This window comes from Myotis myotis, unplaced genomic scaffold (genome assembly GCF_014108235.1).
Source record: "Myotis myotis isolate mMyoMyo1 unplaced genomic scaffold, mMyoMyo1.p scaffold_m19_p_45, whole genome shotgun sequence".
Lineage (NCBI taxonomy): Eukaryota > Metazoa > Chordata > Mammalia > Chiroptera > Vespertilionidae > Myotis > Myotis myotis.
In genome coordinates this window covers 1,359,110-1,381,001 of record NW_023416352.1, presented here as the reverse complement: position 1 = coordinate 1,381,001, position 21,892 = coordinate 1,359,110, and the positions used below count along the sequence as shown (strand labels likewise).

The 21,892-nt window shown below is 62.1% G+C and overlaps 3 protein-coding genes across 4 annotated transcripts in view; 2 read left to right on the top strand and 1 right to left on the bottom strand.

The window, feature by feature from the left end:
• SULT2B1 (sulfotransferase family 2B member 1) overlaps positions 1-12,204 on the top strand; it is a 33,474-nt gene extending 21,270 nt beyond the window's left edge. The window contains exons 3-7 of one of the 2 annotated variants that reach the window (XM_036307056.1): positions 1,993-2,201; positions 4,761-4,887; positions 5,246-5,340; positions 9,174-9,354; positions 11,823-12,042. In XM_036307056.1, coding sequence (XP_036162949.1) covers positions 1,993-2,201; positions 4,761-4,887; positions 5,246-5,340; positions 9,174-9,354; positions 11,823-12,016 — 806 coding nt within the window. In that variant the 3' untranslated portion in view covers positions 12,017-12,042. Of the gene's footprint in view, positions 1-1,992; positions 2,202-4,760; positions 4,888-5,245; positions 5,341-9,173; positions 9,355-11,822 lie in introns of both variants that reach the window. The other variant, XM_036307055.1, reaches the window with a different exon arrangement.
• A 51-nt stretch (positions 12,205-12,255) lies between these two features.
• FAM83E (family with sequence similarity 83 member E) lies at positions 12,256-21,079 on the bottom strand. The gene is made up of 5 exons (XM_036307053.1): positions 20,612-21,079; positions 19,500-19,667; positions 19,032-19,156; positions 14,686-15,130; positions 12,256-13,150 (listed from the first exon to the last, which is right to left on the bottom strand). The coding sequence occupies exons 1-5, from the start codon at positions 21,077-21,079 to the stop codon at positions 12,875-12,877; spliced, it is 1,482 nt and encodes a 493-aa protein (XP_036162946.1). The 3' UTR covers positions 12,256-12,874.
• Positions 15,829-17,288, top strand: SPACA4 (sperm acrosome associated 4). The gene has a single exon (XM_036307061.1). It carries the CDS (start codon positions 16,477-16,479, stop codon positions 16,933-16,935), a length of 459 nt encoding a protein of 152 aa, XP_036162954.1. The 5' UTR covers positions 15,829-16,476; the 3' UTR covers positions 16,936-17,288.
• Positions 21,080-21,892: the final 813 nt, after the last annotated feature.

The following is a 21,892-nucleotide window of genomic DNA, read 5'->3' as shown; positions in this document are numbered from 1 at the left end:
GATTCCAGAGAGGAAGGGAGAGGGAGAGAGAGAAACATCAAGTATGAGAGAGAATCATTGATTTGCACGCCCCCTGCTGGGGGGTTGAACCTGCAACCCGGGCATGTGCTCTTGGCCGGAATCGAACCCAGGACCCTTCAATCCGCAGGCCGACGCTCTGTCCACTGAGCCACGCCGGCTGGGCCCACGGTGTGAGCTGTATGCACGATCCCCCTTCTCGCACATGCATCGCGTGCACGGGTACACACTTGCACACGTGTTTGTTTGTTTTTATTATGGAGAATAAACTCCAGGGTACGGAATTGCTTGGTCGAAGGGCTGTGCATTGGCAATGGTGGTGGAGACGGCCAAGGTCCCTCCGGGCACCCAGTGGCAACCTGTCCCCCAGACAGCAGGCTGTGCCCGAGGTGCCCGGTGGTGACGCTGGCACCCACAGGGAGTGACTTAACGCCACCGAACTGTACCCTTCAAACGGGTGCGCTGGCCAGTTTCACGTTCCGTATGTTGTACCACCAAGAAAGCATTCTTCCCTGGCAACAGGGGGTGGCACTGCCAAGGGGCGAAGGCAACCGTGACCCCCTGGTTCATAGGTCGATGCTCAACCGCTGAGCCACGCCAGCCGGGCCGATTCACCCGTTTTAAAGTGCAATTCTGTGGCTGCCGGATATTCACAGCTGGGCACCCATCACCACCGTCCAATTTAGAACATTCCCATCACCCCAGCAGGAACCGGTACCCACTGAACCACGCCAGCCGGGCGTTGGGGGGGCGGGGGGCGGGGGGGGGGCGGGCAGTGAGTGTCCCCGGGTCCCTGGCAGCGGGGCCTCTGTCCATCACGCAGCCCGGGAGAGGAGCCTATGAAAGGCCCATCCTCTGCCTGCAGGGTTCCTCCAGCGCCCTCTACTGACGGCCCTGGGCATTGCGCCGGCCGGCAGAGGAGAAATGTTTGCGGGGCGGGCGGGGCGGGCGCGGCGGGGAGCGGGTCCAGCCCCAGCATCTCAGCATCTCAGCATCTCAGCATCTCAGCATCTCAGCACAGGGCAACCGAGAGGGGATCTGGAGCCGAGAGGCAGGGCCCGGAGAACTGGCCCAGGGTCCCTGTTAGAAGCCCAGGCAACATAATACTCACGAGAGGCGGTTGCTAGCAGCATCAGCATCACCATCACCATCATCACTTCTGGTCTGACTTGCCTGTGGTCTCCCAGAATCCACGCCTGTGAACTGGATCACTGATGAGGCCCCTTCCTCCTACATGTCATCTGTGCCCCCCCAAAATCTGGGGGTGACTCCCAAGATGGGGCAGTAAAAGAGCTGAGATTTTTTTTAAGTCGACGCCTGGATTCAATTCCAGCTCCCCTCCTCCCCCCCCCCCCCCCCCCCGCCGCCCCATGTATTAGCGAGTCCTTCGGCCCTAATACATAAGCCCAGAACCTGAGAAGCTGGGCCCAATAGATGTTTATTTCTCGTCCTACAGGGAGGGAAGTGTGTGTGTGGGGGGGGGATGGTGTACCCCAGTGGCCTGGCTCCTTCGGGCTGTGGCTCTGCCTGCCTTGGGAGCCTCAGTTTCCACTGGCATCTCTGCAGCCGGGGCGGGGGAGTCAGTCACATGGGAGGTTTTAGTGGGCCAGGCCTGGAACCGGCCGCACATCACTGCCACCTGCATGTCCTTGGCTACAGCTCAGTCACGTGGGCCCACACAGCTGCAGGAGCCACACAGTCCCCGCAGGAAAAGGAAACGGGGTTGGACGGAGGGCTAGCCAGGCTCCGCCACGCGCCCGCCGCTGCCCGGCTCCGCCACCTGGGCCGGCGACCTTATTTCTCCGAGCTGTCTCCTGCTCTGAAAATAAAGACAACCAACTCCACCCCGTCCCCGCCGGTTGTGCGGAAACCCGCAGCCATTTGTGCAGTGAAGGGAGCCGGGCTCGGCCCCATCGCCTCCCCGCCTTCGCCCGTCCCCACCTCCGATTCATTTGCCCCCGTTGCTCCCTCCAGGCACCAACTGGATGATCGAGATCCTCAGCTTGATCGTCAAGGACGGGGACCCCTCCTGGATCCGCTCGGTGCCCATCTGGAAGCGGGCGCCCTGGTGTGAGACCATCATGGGAGCCTTCAGCCTCTCGGACCAGTCCAGCCCCCGCCTCATGAGCTCCCACCTCCCCATCCAGCTCTTCACAAAGGCCTTCTTCAACTCCAAGGCCAAGGTGCGGCCGGAGGGAGAGGAGGGGGGGGGGGGCATAGCCAACCGATGAGGTTGGCACATCGTTAAGTGAGCACCTACTAGTCCTGGCCCTGACCTAGAACAGCAGTAAAAAAATAAAATAAAAATAAATGCGAGTCCGCATTCTAAAGGCGGACAGGCAGCGAACAGATGGGCTGGAAAAGGAAAATCTTGAATAGGTCCAAGATGGAAAAACTCACAGCCGCGGAGCAGAGGGTGAGGGTTACAGGTAGGGTGGGGGTTGCGGTTATAGGTGGTCAAGGGTGTTCGCAGTGAGAATGTCTCTTTTGAGGAAAGACCTGGGAGGTGAAGGAAGAAGGCAGGGGGTGTTTGGGGGAAGAAGGTCCCAGGCAGGGGAATGGGGGGGGGGGGGGGTCGGTGCAAAGGCCCTCTGGTGGGTGTGATGTGTCTGAAGACCAGCAAGAAGACCTGTGTGGCCGGAACCAGGTGAGCGAGGGAGGTGGGGAGGAGTGGAAATGAGGCCAGGGAGGTAACCGGGCCAAACCCGCGCAGGGCCGCGTTGGCTGCGGCTTATGGTGAGCGAGACAGGGGCCGGGGAGGCTGAGCCAGCCCCGCGGGGGGCCGACCGCGGTGCTCACTGGCGCCCTCTGGCGGCGAGGTGGGGAACTGCCCCCCCGCGAAGGCGGCAGGAGCTGGGAGGAGGCGACTGCGGAGTCCAGGTGGGAGGTGCCCTGGGTGGTGGCCGCGGAGGTGAAGCAGAAAGGCTGGCTTTCTCAGGTGAACCAGGACGATGTGGCGACAGATCGGATGTGGGTGTGAGAGAAACATGAGTCAAGGGTGTCTCCAGGGCGTTCAGCTTCAGGAAGTGGGAGGATGGGGCTGGGCTGTCATCAACTGAGATGGGGAGGGCAGGGAGCAGAGGCGGGGGGCGGGGAGGGATGTCGGGGGCTCTGCTGTGGCCCATCCACGTCCAGGTGGAGGTTGCCAGTGGGCAGTGAGAGAGATGAATCTGGGTTTGACAGGAGAGACCCGGGCTGGACACAGACATTTGCAATTTGTAGACAATAAATAGGTAGGTAGGTAGACGGTAGATACATAGGTAGGTAGGTAGGTAGGTAGGTAGACGAGTAATGCAGATAGAGACAAGATGGGGACTGCAATCCAGGGGTCCCCAAGGCCCCCCTCAGGCTCCCTGGTTCACTAGAGGGACTCAGAAGCTGGCAAAGCTGGTAGACCCACAGTCACGGTCAGTCTAGCGAAAGGGTGGAAACCCGTGGGGCGAGCAGAGACGCGGCGCCAGCTTCCGTGGCCTCTCCCCGTGGACTCTCATGAACAGCGCGTGATGGCCAGCACGGAGCATTGCCCCCGGGGACGCTCACCCGAGCCATGGGGCCCGGGGTTTTTTGTTGCGGTTGTTTTTTAATATGTTTTTATTGATTTCAGAGAGGTAGGGAGAGGGAGAGAGATAGGGACATTCATAATGAGAGAGAATCTTTGACGGGCTGCCTCCTGCACGTCCCACACTGGGGATGGAGCCCACCACCGGGGCATGTGTCCTGACCGGGAATCATGTGTCCCCCTGGTTCATAGGTCAGTGCTCAACCACTGAGCCACGCCGGCCGGGCAGGGCTTTGTTGGAGGTTGGTCATATGCACGTGGCTGACCACCATGTGGCTGACCTTGGTCTTGGGAAAGGAGACCGCTGACAGGGAAGGACATGTCTGATGGAACTGGAAGGGGGGGATGCTCATCCTATAGAATAAAACCCTAATATGCAAATCGATACAACAGCGGAATGACCAGGTGCTATGATGTGCACTGACCACCAGGGGGAGCGCCGCTCAGCCAGAAGCCGGGCTCACGGCTGGCGAGCACAGCGCTAAGGACCCCTCGGGGGATGTCTGCCAAGGGGTCCCAGACTGCGAGAGGGCGCAGGCCAGGCTGAGGGGACTCCCCCATGTGCGAATGCCGTGCACTGGGCCTCTAGTAGAATATAAACCTGGTTAACAGATTGGAGCCAGGGAATTGAGGCTTCAAATGCCAGGCCCAGGGGCTGGGACTCTGTCCTGGGGCTCTGGGAACCCAGGAGGGCGGGGTCCTCGCGGGGTGAAGAAAGACCCCCTGCGGCTGTGTGGAGGCGGGGAGGCCAGGGAGGAGGCTGGGGCGGAGGTCCAGGCAGGAGAGGAGGAGGCTGGGGCCTCGGCCCTGGGGACAGGAAGGAGGGGCGGCGTCCCTCCTCTATTGGTCCACACCTCTCACCCTGATCGCCCCCATCCTGAACTCCGTGCCTTTCCTCCTCTGCTCTGTGTCCCCTGAAGCCAAACCGTCCTTCCTCCTGACCCAGAAACAGCCCCTCCCTCCCTCCCTCCCTCCCCCCAGCATGTGGTTGGAGGGAGCGCTCCCGGTTCTCTGGGACGAGGTGCAAGGATCTGAGCTGCCAGAAGCTGGGAAGTCCCCTGGGAAGTCTACCCTGAGTCCTTCCTGCTGCAGGGCCAGGAACGGAGCTCAAAACACAGCCTCGGGGCCGGGGGGCCGGCCGCCGTGACAGACGCCTTCTCTCCTCTCCCAACACCACATGCAGGTCATCTACATGGGCCGGAACCCCCGGGACGTGGCCGTGTCGCTCTATCACTACTCCAAGATCGCCGGGCAGCTGAAGGACCCCGGCACCCCTGACCAGTTCCTGCAGAACTTCCTCAAAGGCGAAGGTGAGGACGGGGGCGGGGGTGGGAGCCCCTTGTGGCCCAGAGGGAAGAGGGGCAGAGGGGGGATGAGAGAGAGGAGCAAAGACACCACAGAAAGGGAGAGGGAGCCAGAGAGAGGCTGAGCTGCAAGGACAGCGCCAGAGACAGAGGGAGGCAGAGAAAGGGATGCAGACAGAGAGACAGGGAGACAGGGAGACAGAGGGACACGGGCACCAGGTGTCAGGGGTCGGAGGGGGGGGCATCCAGCTCCGAGGGGCCAGGCCTGGGCCAAGGGGGGCTAGTCAGGCGCCCCCCGCTCCCCCGTGAGCCCCAGCGGGGGCCCCGCTGCCTGGCCCTCACCCCTCCGCCCCTCTGCCCGCAGTGCAGTTCGGCTCCTGGTTCGACCACATTAAAGGCTGGATTCGGATGCAGGGCAAAGAGAACTTCCTGTTTATCACCTACGAGGAGCTGCAGGAGGTGACTCCCCCCGTCCCCCTACACCCCCCCCCCCGCCCCCTATCCCTGTGCTGGCTCCACACCCCACCTGGCGCAGCACCCCCCTCTCCTCCCCTCCTCTCACCCCCCACTTCCCCTCCTGTAAGGCCTCCTCCACGGTGGATGATGCACCAGGTACTGGGTGACAGCAGTGAACAGAACCGGGTCCCTGAGGCCGCGAGCGGGAGCGGGACCAGGGACAGAGATAAACTAGGGGGCCGAGGGGAGAAGAGCTGGAGAAGGGCAGGCGGAGAGAAGGGCCAGGACTGTGTGGGCGGGATTTTAAGAAGGTGGAGCCCTGGCCTGTGTGGCTCAGTGGATAGAGCATGGGCCTGTGCACTGAAGGGTCCCGGGTTCGATTCCAGTCAAGGGCACATGCCTGGGTTGTGGGCTTGATCCCCAGTAGGGGGCGTGCAGGAGGCAGCCCATCAATGATTTTCTCTCATCATTGATGTTTCTTTCCCTCTCCCTTCCTCTCTGAAATCAATAAAGATATATTTTAAAAAAGAAGAAGAAGAAGAAGGGGGGAGGAGGAGGCCTATTTTTTTAAAAAAGTGGAGGGGGAGGCCCCCCAGAGAAGACAACAGCAACCATCTAAGGGAGGAGAGGGAGCCATGGACAACCTGGGGAAAGTGTCCTGGGCAGAGGGACCAGCCAGTGCAAAGGCCCTGGGGTGAGCGTGCGTGTACTTGGATGGAGGCCTCCTGGCCAGAGCCGAGTGAGTGTGTGTGCGTGTGGGGGAGGGGGCAGTGGGGGGGAATGAAGGCAGACAGTGAGGACTGCGGCTTTCCTCTGAGTCGGGGGGAGCCATAGGTGGCTTCTGAGCAGGGGAGGCCATAGGAGCAATGACCTCATGTTGGACGGCGGCTACGGAAAGTGAGCTGCGTAGGTGGCTGTGATCTGGAAGGAAGAGGGAAGCAGTGGAAGGGAACACCCTTGGGAGTTAGACTGGGACCCTGTCTGGGCCCCATCAGACATAACCTGGGACAGGCACCCGGGAGAGAGAGAGATGCCTTTGGGCTGGAGCAATCAGGGAAGGCTTCCTGGAAGAAGAGGCCATGCAGCGTGCCTACGGCTTTGCCCGGCTCCAAGGAGGACGCACTGGGCTTCCAGCCGGAACAACCCACCGTGCACGTGCCCAGCTGTGCTAGGTTTAGAGCGAAGGTCTGTCCTGAGAGCCCAGGAGTCTGGGAGGCGCCCTCACCCACGGCCTGACATGTTCCCTTCGTGTGTGTGTGTGTGTGTGTGTGTGCACGCACACTTGGCGTTTTTCATCCTTGACAGTATCACAGGTGTCCCCCATCTGCCCCTTTCGCCCCCTCACTTCGTGTGTGTTTTGTATTCTCTGTTCTGTCGCTACTTTTTTTTTTTTTTAATACAGAGAGGAAGGGAGAGGGAGAGGGAGAGAGAGAAACATTAATAACGAGAGAGAATCATGGACGGGCTGCCTCCTGCACGCCCCACACCGGGGATCGAGCCCAACCGGGAACTGAACCGTGACCTCCCGGTTCTAGAGTCCATAGGGAGCCTCGCCAGGCGGGCCTGTCAGCCCCTTTTTCGTGTGGGAAGAGCCTGGATTCCGGTGTCAGTGAAGCCGTTAAAATCTCTCAGAGCCTCGGAGATCTCATCCTTAAAGTGGGTGGGAAACGCCAGGTCGCGGGGCCGTTGTGAGGACCACAGCGCCTGGCACCGGCCTGTTGTCACCCCCGACCAGGTCAGAAGCCGCAGCGCGTCCTCCTTGCAGCCGGGCAAAGCTGTAGGCACGCTGCATGGCCTCTTCTTCCAGGAAGCCTTCCCTGATTGCTCCAGCCCGAAGGCATCTCTCTCTCTCCCCCGGGTGCCAGTACCGTGTGTAAAGTAAGGGCGACCAGGCTCCGCGCGAGGGCCTATCTGATTAGTGGTAACAATAATGGCCGAGGCCGGCACCGAAGGCTGCACACGATCCTCTCATTTGACCCTCACAAAGCGCAGGCGGGTGCGCCACCCGGGGCTGAGCCACACGGAACGGCCGACACTTGGTAGTTGTATGTGGCTCACCCCAATATTGTTAGCATCCCAGGTTTTTCTGTTTTAATCCTCACCCGAGGATATGTTTCCATGGATTTCTAGAGAGAGTGGGAGGGGGAGGGAGAGACAGGGAGAGAGAGAAACGTTGATGTGAGAGAGACACTTCGATTAGGTTGCCTCCTGCACGTGCCCTAACCAGGCCCAGGGGTTGAGCCTGCAACCGAGGTACATGCCCTTGACCGGAATCGAACCCGGGACCCTTCAGTCCGCGGGCCGACGCACTATCCACTGAGCCACACCGGCGAGGGCTGTCCCAGATTTAGAGGCAGAAATGGGGCTGATAACCCAGAGGGAGTGGGAACCTGGCTGGGGCCCCCGGGGCTCCTCCCTGGGGCCCCCGGGGCTCGTTTCTGTGGACGGGAAGACCCTGAAAAGATTTCGGCATCACTCCGCCCCCTCTCTCCCATCCAGCTCCATCCTCCGAACCCAAAACTGGGCCATGCAGCCCAGCTGAGCTCCTGGGCTGCCCCTGGGTGGGAGGAGCTGCCAACGTGTGAGGCTTTCTGGGCCGAGCCTGTGGTTCAAGAGGAGAAAGGGGTGGGTGGTTATGAAACCAGGAATGACCTGGAACGTCGGGGCCGGGGCTGGCGGGGCTGGCAGAGCTGACCGGGAGGCCGACCGGCAGGTGCAGGTCAAGCCAGGCAGCGAGGCAGAGGGAGGACGGCGGGCTCTGGGGCCCAGATCTCAGCTCCTCCCTGGCTGCGGGACCCTGGACCCGTGTCTTCCCCGCTCTGGGCCTCCATGTACTGATGCCGGATACTCACTCCTCTCGGCGAGGCCGTGGGCAGGATTGGCACAGATGTACCGGTGCGGCTCGGAGCAGAGCGTGGCGCACAGTAGGCGCTCAGGCCACGGGGACTGGGACCGTCATTGTCACGGGGAGGAGAGACTGGCGCTGCGTCTGGAGGGGTGTCTGCCAGGGGGGAGGGTGGCACAGGGCTTGCCTGGCAGCCCCGTGCCCAGGGCCACAGGGAGGAAGTGCAGGGTACGGTGAGTCCCAGGAGGAGGGGGTGGGGAGCACCGGTCCCTGGAAGTGAGGCCTGGGGACTGGAACTGTGTCAGGGCCTAGCCCTAGGGAGCCACAGGGGGGCTGGGAGCAGGCTGGGGCCTGGGTGTGGGGACTGGAGGCAGGGAGGCAGGGAAGAGGCCAGGACAAGAGTCCACGGGAGAGAATCAGGCCTGAACAGCGCCGGGGCCACAGGGACACAGAGGGGACGGGGAGGGAGAGTCCAGGGCAGAGGGAAGGGGCTGATGACTGACAGGACAGGGGTGTGCATGGGAAGGGGAGAGCGGGAAGGGGAGCGGGGGGCGGGGGGGGGGGGGTGGCGTGGAGGCCCGGCTGGAAGTCTGGCCGTGTGACTGGGGGAATCTGGGGCCGTTCTGGGCTGGGGACCTGGGGGAGGAGCAGGTTTGGGGCACAGACTGGCTGATGCCCCATTTCTAACCTGAAGGAGGAGGATTCTACATCAGGGGCTGGACTGCCCCCTGCCCCCTGCTGTGACCTCTGACCCAGCCTCACCCCTCCCCTCCCACCCACAGCACCCTCCCCAATCCCCAAACCCTCAGAGGCCACAGCCCAACCCCTTGGCTTGGAGCTGGGGAAACGGAGGCAAAGAGGTGGAGTCACCCAGACAAGTCTGGGTCTGGCGTTCCGTCCTTGCCTGGGTCCCCTCCCTCTGCTGCGCCCCCCCCCCCTTCCTGCCTTCCCACCTGACCCCTCTCGCCTGACCCCTCTCTCCTGCCCGCAGGACCTCCCCGGCTCCGTGCAGCGTGTCTGCCAGTTCCTGGGCCGGCAGCTGGGCGAGGAGGCGCTGGGCTCCGTCGTGGCTCACTCGGCCTTCGATGCCATGAAGGCCAACACCATGTCCAACTTCTCGCTGCTGCCCCCCAGCCTGCTGGACCAGCGCCATGGTGCCTTCCTCCGGAAAGGTACGGGGCCCCTGGGGTTCCACGCTCCCCAGGCCACGGCCTGGCTGTGTGGCTCGGGCGCGTTACCCAACCTCTCTGGGCTCCCGTTTCCCCACTGTCCTCTGGGGGTGCTCCCAACAGAAATGCCTTCACTGCGTCCTGTGGGCCCAGGATTGACGCCACACACAGGGCTTAGCACAGGGCGGACACAGCAGGTGCTGGGGGTGTGCCTGTCACCCCAGGCCTACCACTGCCCCCCTCCCCGCCGCCCCCGCCCCTCCCCCAGCTGCAAATGGGAACAAAAGGCCACGGCCAGCTCTGAACCCACGGGAGGCTATTTATTTATTTATTTTTGTTGTTGTTGTTAATCCTCACCCGAGGATATTTTTCCATTGGTTTTTTAAAAATATATATTTTTTTATTGATTTGAGAGAGGAAGGGAGAGGGAGAGAGAGAGAGAAGCATCAATGATGAGAGAGAATCATTGATCGGCTGTCTCCTGCACCATTGGGGATCGAGCCCACCACCTGGGCCTGTGCCCTGACTGGGAATTGAACCCTGACCTCCTGATTCATAGGTAGACGCTCAACCACTGAGCCACCTTGCCTGGGCTGGTTTTTATTTTATTTTGTTCAGAGAGTGTGGAAGGGAGAGGGAGAGACACATCAATTGGTTGTCCCCCGAACGTGCCCTGACTGGGGTCAGGGGATCAAGCCTACAACTGAGGCCCCTGCCCGTTGACCTGATTTGAACCTGGGACTCTTCAGTCTGTGAGCCGACGCTCTATCCACTGAACCAAACCGGCTAGGGCCGTGGGAGGCTAGTTAAACATTCAAATGTTGCATTACATTTGTAGGTGGAAGTGTATCCGTTTCCTGTGGCTGCTATAACAAAACACCACAAATTTAGTGGCTTAAGACAACACACATTTATTCCCTTGTAGTTCTGGGTGTCAGATGTCCAAAGTCAGTTTCACTGGGGCTGAAAGCAAAGTGTCAGCCGGCCGTTCCTTCTGGAGTCTCTAGGGCAGAACCGGCCGCTGCCTTTTCCAGTTCAGGTCCCGCCTGCATTCCTTGGCTCCTGGCCCCTTCCCTCCATCTCCAAAGCCGAAGCGTAGCATCTTCTCAGACTCTGACCCTCCCACCTCCTCTTACAAAGGCCCTTGTGACTTCATGAAGTCCACCTGGATAATCAGGGTCTTTTCCCCAATCTCCAGGCCTTTAACTTAATCTCATCTACAAAGTCCCTTTTGTCACAAAAGGTCGGTCATTCAGAGATTCCAAGGATTAGGACGCGGACACCTTGGAAGGGGGGTGTCATTATTCAGCTCATTAGGGGCGTCATGTAAGATGTGATATGTGCACCTAAAATTCAATGTGAACCAAGTGACATTGGCCCCAGGATTTCAGGGACGGGGTGGAGCCCCACGATAAGAAACCTGAGGCTTGCGATTGGCGTGGCTTGGTGGTTGAGCGTCGACCTATGAACCGGGAGGGCACGGTTCGATTCCTGTCAAGGGCACATGCCTGGGTTGCAGGCTCAGTCCCCAATGGGGAACGTGTAGGAGGCAGCCCATCAGTGATTCTCTCATCATTGATGTTTCTATCTCTCCCTCTCCCTTCCTCTCTGAAATCAAAATTGATTTCAGAGAGGAAGGGAGAGGGAGAGAGAGATACTGGTAGAAACATCAATGATGAGAGAGAATCATTGATGGGTTGCCTCCTGCACGCAACCCAGGCATGTGCCCTTGACCGGTATCGAGCCTGGGACCCTTCAGTCCGCAGACTGATGCTCTATCCATTGAGTCAAACCGGTTAGGGCAATAAAAATATATAAAAATATAAAATATTAAAAAAATAATAATCAATGGAAAAAAATATCTTCGGGTGAGGATTGACAACAACAACAATCAATTAACCTTCCCTTGGGTGAGGAGTTAAAAAAAAAAAAAAAGAAAAAAAAGAAAGGAAGGAACTTGAGGCCGGGGGATCCCTTGCCGGCTGGGTGGCTGTACCCCAGCGATTCTGTCGCAAACCTGGGGCACAGTGCTTGGCGCCGCGAGTGCGGGAAGCAGCCCGGTGTCAGCGCAGTGACGGGAGCAGAGCCCGGGCTGCAGACGCCCTGGGGTTAGTGGCAGGTCGCAGACGTGGTGCCCCCGGGGCTGAGCAGGGTGTGCAGAGCGCTGGGTGGGGGTGGGGCGGGGGGATGTTCTGGGCAGAGATTTAAGGGGTTCGGGGTCCAGTGGCGGAAGGACAGAGGTCTGCAGGCGGGATGAGCAGGGCAGGGGGGGACCCCATGGAGGGAGGAGGCAAGAGTGGCGCCCGGGGTCTGCCAGGTCCAGGCGGCGGGCGTGAGTCAGCAACCACAGGAGGGGAGGGGGCGGCGGGAGGAGATGGGGCGGGGCGGGGGAGGGCGGGGCTTCCGGCCGAAGGGGGCGCTGGGATGTCGGGGCAACGCTCCGGATGCTGACCCCGCCCCCCTCCCCGCAGGGGTCTGCGGAGACTGGAAGAACCACTTCACGGTGGCGCAGAGCGAAGCCTTCGACCGCGTCTACCGCGAGCAGATGCGGGGGATGCCGACCTTCCCCTGGGACGAGGACCCCGAGGATGCCAGTCCGGACCCCGAGCCCAGCCCCGCACCCAGCCCCAGCCCAGACCAGGCCTCCGAGCACCCGCACCCGTGACCCCGAGAATAAACGCATCGCTCCTGCGCCGGCTCCTCGATGTGCTGTGGCGGTGGCATACCGCGGGCGGGCGGCAGGGGGCGCGCGAGGCCGGGCGGGGACCCTTCACCCGCACCAGGGCCTCCCGAGGGCGGGGTCCTCTTCCCCACCTGGCGCCCCGATGGGGTGGGTGACTCAGAAGCCCCATAGCGCCCGGCGCCTGACTTCCCAGAGTCGGGGTGCTGCGGCCTGGACCCCTGGATCTGAGGGAGGAGTGGCCGGGACCCCGGGGTCCCCCACTAGGCTGCGGAGAATGCAAGTTGTGGGCAGGAGGCAGGTTTATTCTGGGCAGAGGTCAAAGGGAGCCCCAACAACTAACCCCTCGGCGCCCATAAAACTGTCCCAGCACCTGCCCAGCCCGTCACCAGGGCCCTGAGCCGCCCCCAGCAGGCGTGTCCCCACCGATCTGAGTCCCTCCTCATTCAGCTCAGCCCCCTGGATTGAGGTCCCTCCTCCCCTGAACCCAGCTCAGTTGCCCGGGCTTCTGAGCAGGTGGCCCCAGGGACACCCCGCCCCCAGGGTCCCCACGCACAGCCCAGCCTGGGGCCCTCCGCCAGGCCTCCCCTCAGAGAAGTCCTCACATGGCCCCGGGGGGGGGGGGGGCGGGGGATGTGCAATGTTCTGGGATCCCAGCTCCTCCAGACGGTCTGCCCATTTTGTAGACCGGGACACTGAGGTCTCGGGTGGGCGTGGGACTTGCCCAAGTTCTAGGATCATTGCGGGGAAATCCTTCCTGCTTCCCAGACTCTGAGGCGGGAGGCACAGCACTGTCGTCCAGCCTTCCTGGGCTGGGCCAGCCCGGGGTGGCTCTGGCTTCTGTCAGGGTCGCCCCCTGAGTCCTGCCTGGGTGGCCCAGCCTGGCTGCCGGCCACCCCTAGGTTCCGGGGCTGTGGGTGCAGCATCGTCTCCAAACCTCCTCCTGGTCGGGGAGAGGTAGTAGAGGCGGCCGGCAGGGATGAGGGGCAGGGGCCCGCCCCAGGGCTGGGGCCTGGCCAGCGGACGGGAGTCCACCTCACTCCTGGGCCCCCCGCCAGTGCCCCGCTGCCTCATCAGGGCCTTGGCTGGGGTGTCCTTGGAGCCCCAGGACTTCTTGAGCTGTGGAGGGAGAGAGGAGGAGGTGAGCAGAGGCTCTGGGGGCTGAGTCCAGGGAGGGAGGAGGCGAGGGAGACAGAGGATAAAGGGGAAGAGGATGAGACAGGAGAGAGAAAGACACAGAAGAGGGAGGGAGGGAAGGAGGGCATGACACGGAGGGGAGGGGAGAAGGCCCCTGAGCTCCAGAACCAGAGGGAGGTGAGCTGGGAGGCCTGGGACCCCCGGAGCTCCCAAGGGGCTAGGAGGTGTGTCCCCCCCACCCTGCAGTTTGCAGCTGGGGAGGAACAGGAAGCAGCCAGCAGCCGCCCGGGTGGGGGCAGCAAATATTTGCCAAGGGAGGTGATGCTGGGTGAGGGCGGCAGAGGACCGGGTGGAGGCGAGGACCTTGGCCCTGCCCTGCCCATCCCCCTTCTCCCCTGGGACCGAGGGAGGCAATTCCTGGGCTCCTTCTCCCTCACCCTCAGGACCGGCCTCTAGCTCCCACTTGGCAGGTGGGGAAACTGAGGCTTAGAGGGGGTACAGCTCACAGAGATCCTGGCCCCCAGGTCCGCCTGTTTCTCCCACATGGCTCTGCTCTGACCTTCTCAACAGCCTCCTTGACATGCCCAGGGTCCCCCAGAGAATTGGGGCAGGCCCTGTTGAACCCCAAGTGTCTAAGCAGGGGGAGAAGGGTCCCCTCTAAGCTCATGACACTGGAATCTGGGAAGCCAGGGCAGAGAGAATGTCAAAGCCCCACCCGGGAGGCAACCAGGGCTGAGTCCCAATCCTCCCCGGTGCCTCAGTTTTCCCATCTGTGAAATGGATGGATGGGTGGAGAGATGCAATAACATCGCCTCTGAGGACTGTGGCAAAGGTTAAATGTAAACTGCTTCTGTGAAAGCGCTTGGCCTGGGGCCTGGCACATGGGAAGGTGCCCAGGAAAGACCCCTGTTTCCACCTTGGCAAGTTACCCAACCTCTCCGCTGGCCTCAGCTTTCCCCTCCGCAACAATGTGCATGGTGAGCATCTTGCCTCGCTGACCTGGGATGAGGACGTTGTGAAATAAATTCCATTTGGGGAATTTCTAGTGAAAGAGCAAATGTGACTCTATTTCATTCTGTTGACTCCTTCTCCCAACCAAACTGAGGAGGAAGCTACCGCTCAGCCCATTTCCTAGATGAGAACACGGAGGTTCAGAGACGGCAAGTCCCCGCCCCGCCCCACCCCCGCCCCGGTTCTCATGGCTGGTCTATCATGGCAGGATTCACACCCCGGGCTCTTGGGGGTCTCTGCTCCTTGCCGCCCGGCACTCCCCTGCCCAGCACACAGTGTGGGTTCAGGAAATGCCCTGTGATTAGAAACTCAGGCAAGCAGCTTGGCTTCCCGACCTCCCGGGGGCCAGGCACATAGTAGGCCCGCGGAAAACAGAGTAAGGGCCCTTGAGCCCAACTGGACGACCTTGAACCAGCAAGCCCTTTCTTCCCCTTCCATGGCCTTAGCCACCTCCACCCCCCACCAGCTGCTGTCATTCTCAGGTGGCCACGGGTCTCAGGTCTCACCTCGTCACCGTCACTGGAGTCCGACAGCTGGGACAGGCGGCTCAGGTCCCACAGGGATCGGCTGGGCCGGGCTGGAGGGCCGCTGGGGGCCCGGGCCCGCTGGATGCTCCTCAGGATGTCGCTGAGCGCAGGCCCCGGGACGGCCTGGGCCTCCCGCCCGCCTCTGTCCAGGACTCGGCAGGCGGCCAGGCGCTGGGTCAGCGGCGACACGTCAGGCGGCGGCGGCGACACGGGGGCCACGGAGCAGCGGCGGGCCACACTGTGCGGGCCGCGGGCCAGCTGCAGCCCCCCCAGGGTGCTGACGAAGGGGCCCGGGGTGGGCGCCGGCGGGAGCGGCCAGGAGGCCGCGTACAGTGTCCGGAACTCGCGGCTGAAGGCGTCGGCGATCTCGCCCGTCAGCAGGGTCACCAGGCCGCGGTGCAGGCGTGCGTCGCTCCATGTGAAGCTGGGGGCACGGAGAGGGGGTGAGGACCTCTGCACAGCCCGAGATCCAGTCCCCATCACCCGTCCCCAACCTGCTCACAGGGCAGGCTGTGTGACCCGGCCCTCAGGAAAATCCGGCCGCCCTCTGGCCTCAACATCCCCCTCTGTAGAATGGGACCGCCTTCCCTGTGAGGACAACGCATTAAGAAAGTTAAATGATCATCTGAACTCAGACTTGACTTTAAACCTGGGCTCTGCCGGTTCGCACAGGGTTGCCTCGGTTTCCCCCTCTGAAATGAGATGGGGTTCCTTTTCTGACGCCCACGGGGACTGTTTTGAGACGCGGCTGCTTCCTGTGGTGACCCCCATGTGTTAAGCGCTGGCTGTGTGCCAGGCTCTGGCTGTGCCTGCTCCGTGTGCCCGTTTGCTCAGCTGGAAGCTGGAGCTAAAACGCAGGAAGATTCGAGGAGAGAACATGGGTCGAGCTCCCTGCACCGTGCCCAGCACGTGCCCAGCGCTAGAGGCTGGATCTGCGGTGAGCCGTGCCCTTCCCAGTCCTGCCATTACGGCGCTTGCTATCTAAAGCACTGGGCTTGCCCTGGCTGGTTTGGCTCAGTAAATAGAGCATTGGCCTGCGGGACTGAAGGGTCCCAGGTTCGATTCCAGTCAAGGACACACACCCAGGTTGCGGACTCAATCCCCTGTAGGGGGGTGTGCAGGAGGCAGCCAATCGATGATTCTCTCTCATCATCGTTTCTCACTCCTTCTACCTGCCTCTCTGAAATCAATAAAAATAATATTGTAAACACTGGTCCTGCACACAGCAGGTGCTCAATAAATGCCCTCTTTGGGATTAAATAAACCTGGGCTCTAATCCCGGCTCTAGGGCCTTGGACACGCCACGTTCTCCTCCTGAGCCTTGGTTTGCTCATCTGAGAAATGGGCTTGCAGGGGCACCTGGCAGGCACAGCTCCCGGCACCCAGCAGGGCCGACGACTGAGTGGCCAGGACGGTGAAGGCTGGGCCGTGCGTTCTTACCTGGGCGGGGTGGCTGTGACCTCGCTCCCTGGCAGGTCAGCGGGCCAACCTGCCCCTCAGATTGTGACACCCTCGCCCACCCATGACCTCACCCCCAGAGTGGCAGTGGAACCCTAGGGGGGGTCTGTGAGGTCACTCCATTCCGCTCCACAAAGGCTGGTCGGACAGCAGCGGCTGGCTGGTCTCTGTCCCGGGAACGCTTCTGAGACCCTGGAGCTGGAGACCGTGGTCACGACGAAGCTTCTGAGAGGGACACGGAGAGTTGGGACCCAAGGACACTCCAGCTGCTGACCCTGGGAGGCCAGAACCAGGGGCAAAGGCCTCGTGGGCATGCGGAGGTCTCTCAGCTGTTCCGGGAGGTCCCCGACGCCCAGGGCCCGGCTCGGGCCCTGTCGCCACCGCCAGGCCACCGTGGTCCCCGGCTGGCTACTGCTGCTGCTGCTGGCTCTGCCCCCCGGCACGACAGGGGCCAAGGACTGCATGTTCTGTGAGCTGACCGACTCCTCCGACTGCCCCGGCATCCCCATGACCTGCGGCGACGACGAGGAGTGCTTCATGGGCCAGGGGACGGCCCCCGACCTCGGCCCCGTCATCAACAAAGGCTGCCTGGAGTCCGCGCAGTGTGGCCACCAGGAGCCCGTCACCTACCAGGGCGTCACCTACAGCCTCACCTCCAAATGCTGCGACGGCAACCTGTGCAACGGGGCCCCCACCCCCGCAGGCGGCCTGCGAGCGGGGGCCGCCACCGGCCTGGCGCTGGGCGCCCTGCGGCTGCTTCACGGACTGTGACCAGCGCGGAGGGCAGGACCCCGGGCTCTGCTGCTCCTTGTGCCCCTGCCTGCTCCCCCCTTCCCCCCCACCAAAGGCCAGAGGCCCTAGACAAACCCCCCGTGGCCCTGGCTTCATCCATTCTCGGCTGTCCACCCCACCCCCACCCCCCAGGACCCAGGGCTCCGCCAGGCCAGAGCCTGACTTGGCGGTGGGACGCGCCCCTGGGTTTGGCTGTAATATTGCATTTCGTTGCTTCTAAGACGCCATATCTTTCCCCAATTTGATCAGGAAGCTCCCTTTCATTGTGGTCCCTTAGAGTCGATGAAATCCGGTCAAAATAATATTAATAAACAACAGCTGATGTGTAGGAAGCACTTGTTATGTTCCGTGCCAGGGACCATTCTCCCACCGAATCTCCCGTGAAGCTGGGAAGGCAGATTCCCTCTGGAACGTCTCAGTCCTGGCCCTGGTGGTTCCCTAGGTGTGGTTCCCGACCAACTGGAACTTGCCGGCAAGGCCAATCCTCGGGCCCCAGCCCAGGCCGGCTGGATGGGCGTGGGGCCCAGAAATCTGGGTTGTAACGAGTCCTCTGAGTCAGCCTGAGTCATGTTCAAGGCTACACACCAGAGTCTTTGGCAAAGGTTCCTGACAGGGGATGCTAACGACATCTACTGGATGGAGGCCAGGGACGCAGCCGGCAATGCCCAGGAGAGCTCCGCTCCGGACACAGCCCTCCGGCCCCAGACATGGGCAGTACCTTCGCCGGGAAACCTCACTCTATAAAGCAGGGGTGGGAGACCTTTTTTCTGCCCATTTGGATATTTATAACATCATTCTCGGGCCACACAAAATTCTCAACTTAAAAATCAGCCCGTCCCATCCTGTGTGGCTCAATGGTTCCACATCGACCAGGCCGTCACGGTTCAATTCCCGGTCAGGGCACAGGTCTGGGTTGTGGGCTCAATCAATGATTTGATGCTTTGGTGTGCAGGAAGCAGCCGATCAAGATCAATGATTCTCATCACTGATGTTTTGATCTCTCTTTCTCTCCCTCTCTTTTCCTCTCTCTCTAAAATCAGTAAAACCATATTTTTTAAGAATCAGCCTGCTAGCCTGGCCGCCGTGGCTCTGTGGTTGAGCATCGACCTATGAATCAGGGGATCTCGGTTCGATTCCCGGTCAGGGCACATGCCCGGGTTGCGGGCTCGATCCCCAGTAAGGGGCCTGCAGGAGGCAGCCGATCCATGATTCTCTTTCATCATTCATGTTTCTGTCTCTCTCTCCCTCTCCCTTCCTCTCTGAATTTAAAACAAAAACAAAAACAAAAATCAGCCTGCTATATTTGGTCAAATATTTAATTAACTCTCCCCTAATGCCTTGTGGCAAGCAGGGCCAAACCAAATGATTTTGAGGGACTTCTACGGCCCAAGAGCCGGACGTTCCCCACCCCTGCCCTAAAGTCACTCAGCGTGTCATTCTGGTGAGCAGGGGGCACACAGAGGTGAAGTCAGGTGCCCAAAGTCACACCCCCAGTAACTGGCAGAGCTAGGGCTTAAACTGAGCCCGTCTGTCCCAGATCCCCGCGCCCCTGCCCCCCCATGCTGTGACCCAATGAGGTGGTTGCTCATTATCCACGCTTTCCTCAAGGCGGGGGAGGCCCAGGGTCACAGAGCTAAGAAGTTGCAGAACCAGGGCCCAGGGGCGGTCGGATCCCAAAGAGAGCAGAGGCCGGCCATCTGACGGCCCGAGGACCGAGCCATTGGCACACCAGGTCTCGTTCCTTCCCGGACACTCTGAGAGGTGGCGTTACTCACCCAGGCCGCCTGGGACTCCAGGCCTGGCCCCCCGGTTTGGAAAGTCCTACGTACACACTGCAGGCCCCATTCTCCAGAGAGGAAGCCGGTCAGAGAGGTGAAGACTCACCCAGGCCACCAGCCAGGCCAATAGCAGGGCCTGGAGCGGGGGCCAGGCCTGGCTCCAACCCTAAGCCCGGTCCCAACGACAACCGCTCTCCTGGCAGGTGTTCAGACCCATTTCACAGACGAGGAGCCAGAGGCGGGGTGGGGATCCGCGTGCTTGGAGACTGGGGTCAGGACGCGGGGTGAGGGCTGTACCTGTAGGACCCTGAGATGACCCTCTCGCCGTCCAGCAGCACGAACTTCTCCCGCACCCCGCCCGTCACCTGCCGTCGCCGGCGGCTCTGGAAACTGCAGCCCCGCAGGACTCGGATGTCCAGGTTCTGGGAGGTGGGGGGACACAGCCTCGCTGAGGCGGACCTCACAGACTTCCACCTGGGGGGTCCCCAGGCTGCCCGCCCCCCCCATCACTTTGTGGAGTTTGTCCCAGCTTCCCCAGGGCCACCAATCGTGGGATTCAGGGGTCTCCTGGGGGTTCCCCCAACTCAGAGGGACCCTGTGGGAAGGCCCACCTGCTTCCCCCAGTGCCATGGGCACCAGATCCCTGGGAACCCTCTCCGCTGGCACCCACCTCGCTGGCCTAGGACCCACCCCGGGGACGGGTCTCCCTCCGCTGCCCCCCGCACCAGGGGGATGGGGACTCAGGTCCCTTCCGCCAGGCCCTACCTCAGTGGCCCAGGGATTCACCCCCAGCTGCTGGGCCAGGGTCAGGAAGGCAGGCAGCTGCTGGCGGTCCAGGAGCAGGTAGACGGGCACCCAGCGGCGGGTGGCAGCATCCACCATGTCCAAAAGCAGGTCTGGGTCGGTGAATATGTCCATGACGACGGCCACCAGCTGGGGGGCGGGGAGAGGGGCTGTGGATACAGCCTGGGGCTTGGGGGACCCTCAGAAGGTGGGGCCCTAGCGGTGAGATGCTGGAGGGCTGAGGTTAAGGGCCCGGCTCTGTGGGGTGCTTACATAGAGCCTGCACGTGAACAAGGGGCAGAACTCTCTGGAACCCCCAGGCTCGGCTGCGCCACTGTCATCATGTCGACAGTGGTGAACGGGGTCCCCGAGCTGGGCCTGCTCCGGGCGTGGCTGGATGCCTGTGCAGCGCAGTGCACTGTGGGAACCTGCACACCTGGGTCCTGGGGGCGCCCTGGAGCCAGGGGCGGAGGGAGGGCTGATCTGCTGGGTCAGCAAGGGGAGCTCTGGGGCTGGGGGGCTGCCAGGGACCTGGGTCTTGCAGGCAGAAGGTGTGGGGATGAGCCCTGAGCCCTGATTCCTGGTTCAAGTCTCTGCTTGGCCACTCCAGGCGGGAGACTTAACGTCCCATGCCTCAGTTTCCCCATCTCCTAAATGGATGTAGTGAGTCCCAACCTCACAGGGCCCTTGTGAGAATTACACGTTAACCCAGGTAAGGTACTTGGCGTGGGAGCTGGCAAACACCAAACCTTTTAAATAAAAAGGGGCCGGCCAGGGGGCCGCAGGGGAGACAACCGGGCCCTCCCTGGGGGCGGGGGAGGTGGGGAGGGTCGATGACTGAGACAAGAGGGATCATAATCAGGCCCAAGGGGCATGGATGTGTAAGGGCTAAGGATGGGGTCCCTCATATCTAAGAGGCCGAGGACGGAGTCTGGGGGTGTGGACTCCTGGGTCCGGGCATGTGAACCTGACAGTCCCCGGAGGGCCTGGGTGCGAATCCCTGGCCCAGGGGATGGCGCTCCCGGGCCGGGAGCTGCAGGGAGGATGTCTGGGTCTGGGGAATGGACTCCAGGCGCCCCAGGCCCTGCCCCCACCTTGCAGGCGGCCTGGATTTCCTGGTGCATCAGCTCCTTGAGGGGCGGGTGGCCCTCGCCCGGCGGCTGGGTGTACAGCTGCGCCCGGGTGATGCCCTTCCAGCCCGAGTCCTCCGGCCAGCCCAGCCGCAGCACCGGCACCGGCTCCTCCGACTGTCCCGGCCAGTAGGTCAGGCTGAGGGGGTCCCCGCTGGCCACGGCTCCCTCGGCGCTGCCGGGCTCCTGCTTGGCCGCCGTCCAGTCCTCAGCCGCGGCGGCCAGGCCCTGGAGCTCAGCCCGGCTCAGGAAGGGCCGCAGCTCCTCGCGCTGCACACACGCCTCGAAGGCCTCGGCACCCTCACTCAGCAAGGCCTCGAGCGCCAGCCGCTGGCCCTCGGAATACAGGAAGCCCGGGCTGGTCTCCGTCAGGGGCGGCTCCCCGGCCGCCGACGCCACTCCTTCCAGGGCTGCCAGCTGCGAGGCCGCCATGGGGCCACCGGGGCGGACCTTGAGGCTGGGTGTCTGAGGGTGTGGCCGTCTCCCAGGCACTGACCATCAGGGTCTCCTTTCAGCTTCCTATGCCAGGCTTGCAGGGCAGCTGAGGAATCCAGTGGCTCGCTGTGCTGTCCTGACCATCAGGCTGCGCAAATGACCGGCCGACCGACGCTGCTCAGACCAACTGCCCGCCAGCCTGCAGCCACCATGGCTGGCCGGCCATCCGACCTTGCTGTCAGCTGTGTGATGATCTGGCTGCCCCCACAAGTGGTCCTGCATGTGGGTTTGGCTGAGCACCTGGCACTGTCTCCGAACTCGGTGACCTGTCAGCTGCCCATCTCTGCTCCGGCACACGACAGCCTCCAGCCTGCTGGCCCCACCAGCCCTCCCGCGGGCTCAGGCGTGGTCAGGCTGACCCCCTACCTGTCCCGGCCCAAGGCCCACTACTGCCTGGCCATCTCCAGGCAACAGGCTACCTGCCTGGCTGCAACCACCTGAATGTCTCTCACCAAAGGGAGAGCGGGCTGCCTGTGTGACCCCGGCCGACAGCACGTCTAACTGACCCTCTGGCCGTCCCTTCGATTGGCTGGAAGACCAACAGGCTCAATGCCTGACCACCCTGTGGAACTCCCCTCTGTGTCCAGGAGATGCTCCTCCTGACAACTGGCCGGCTAGCTCACAGCTCTCACCGGCCGACCACTGTGGACCCTCCTGAGCTCTGGAGAAATGTACTCCAGCCCTCAGCCTGGGCATCACCCTTCCCAGCCAGGAGCTCGGTCTCCCCAGTGGGTGGGCCTTCACACCCGC

Bases quoted from the DNA above. Each gene is read 5' to 3' on its own strand.
- FAM83E (XM_036307053.1), bottom strand. From the start codon at position 21,079: ATGGCGGCCTCGCAGCTGGCAGCCCTGGAAGGAGTGGCGTCGGCGGCC. The intron at 19,668-20,611 runs GTGGGGGCAGGG...CCCGCCCCCCAG, and splicing joins AAATCCAGGCCGCCTGCAAG to CTGGTGGCCGTCGTCATGGA. The intron at 19,157-19,499 runs GTAGGGCCTGGC...CCCACCTCCCAG, and splicing joins TGAATCCCTGGGCCACTGAG to AACCTGGACATCCGAGTCCT.
- SPACA4 (XM_036307061.1), top strand. From the start codon at position 16,477: ATGCGGAGGTCTCTCAGCTGTTCCGGGAGGTCCCCGACGCCCAGGGCC.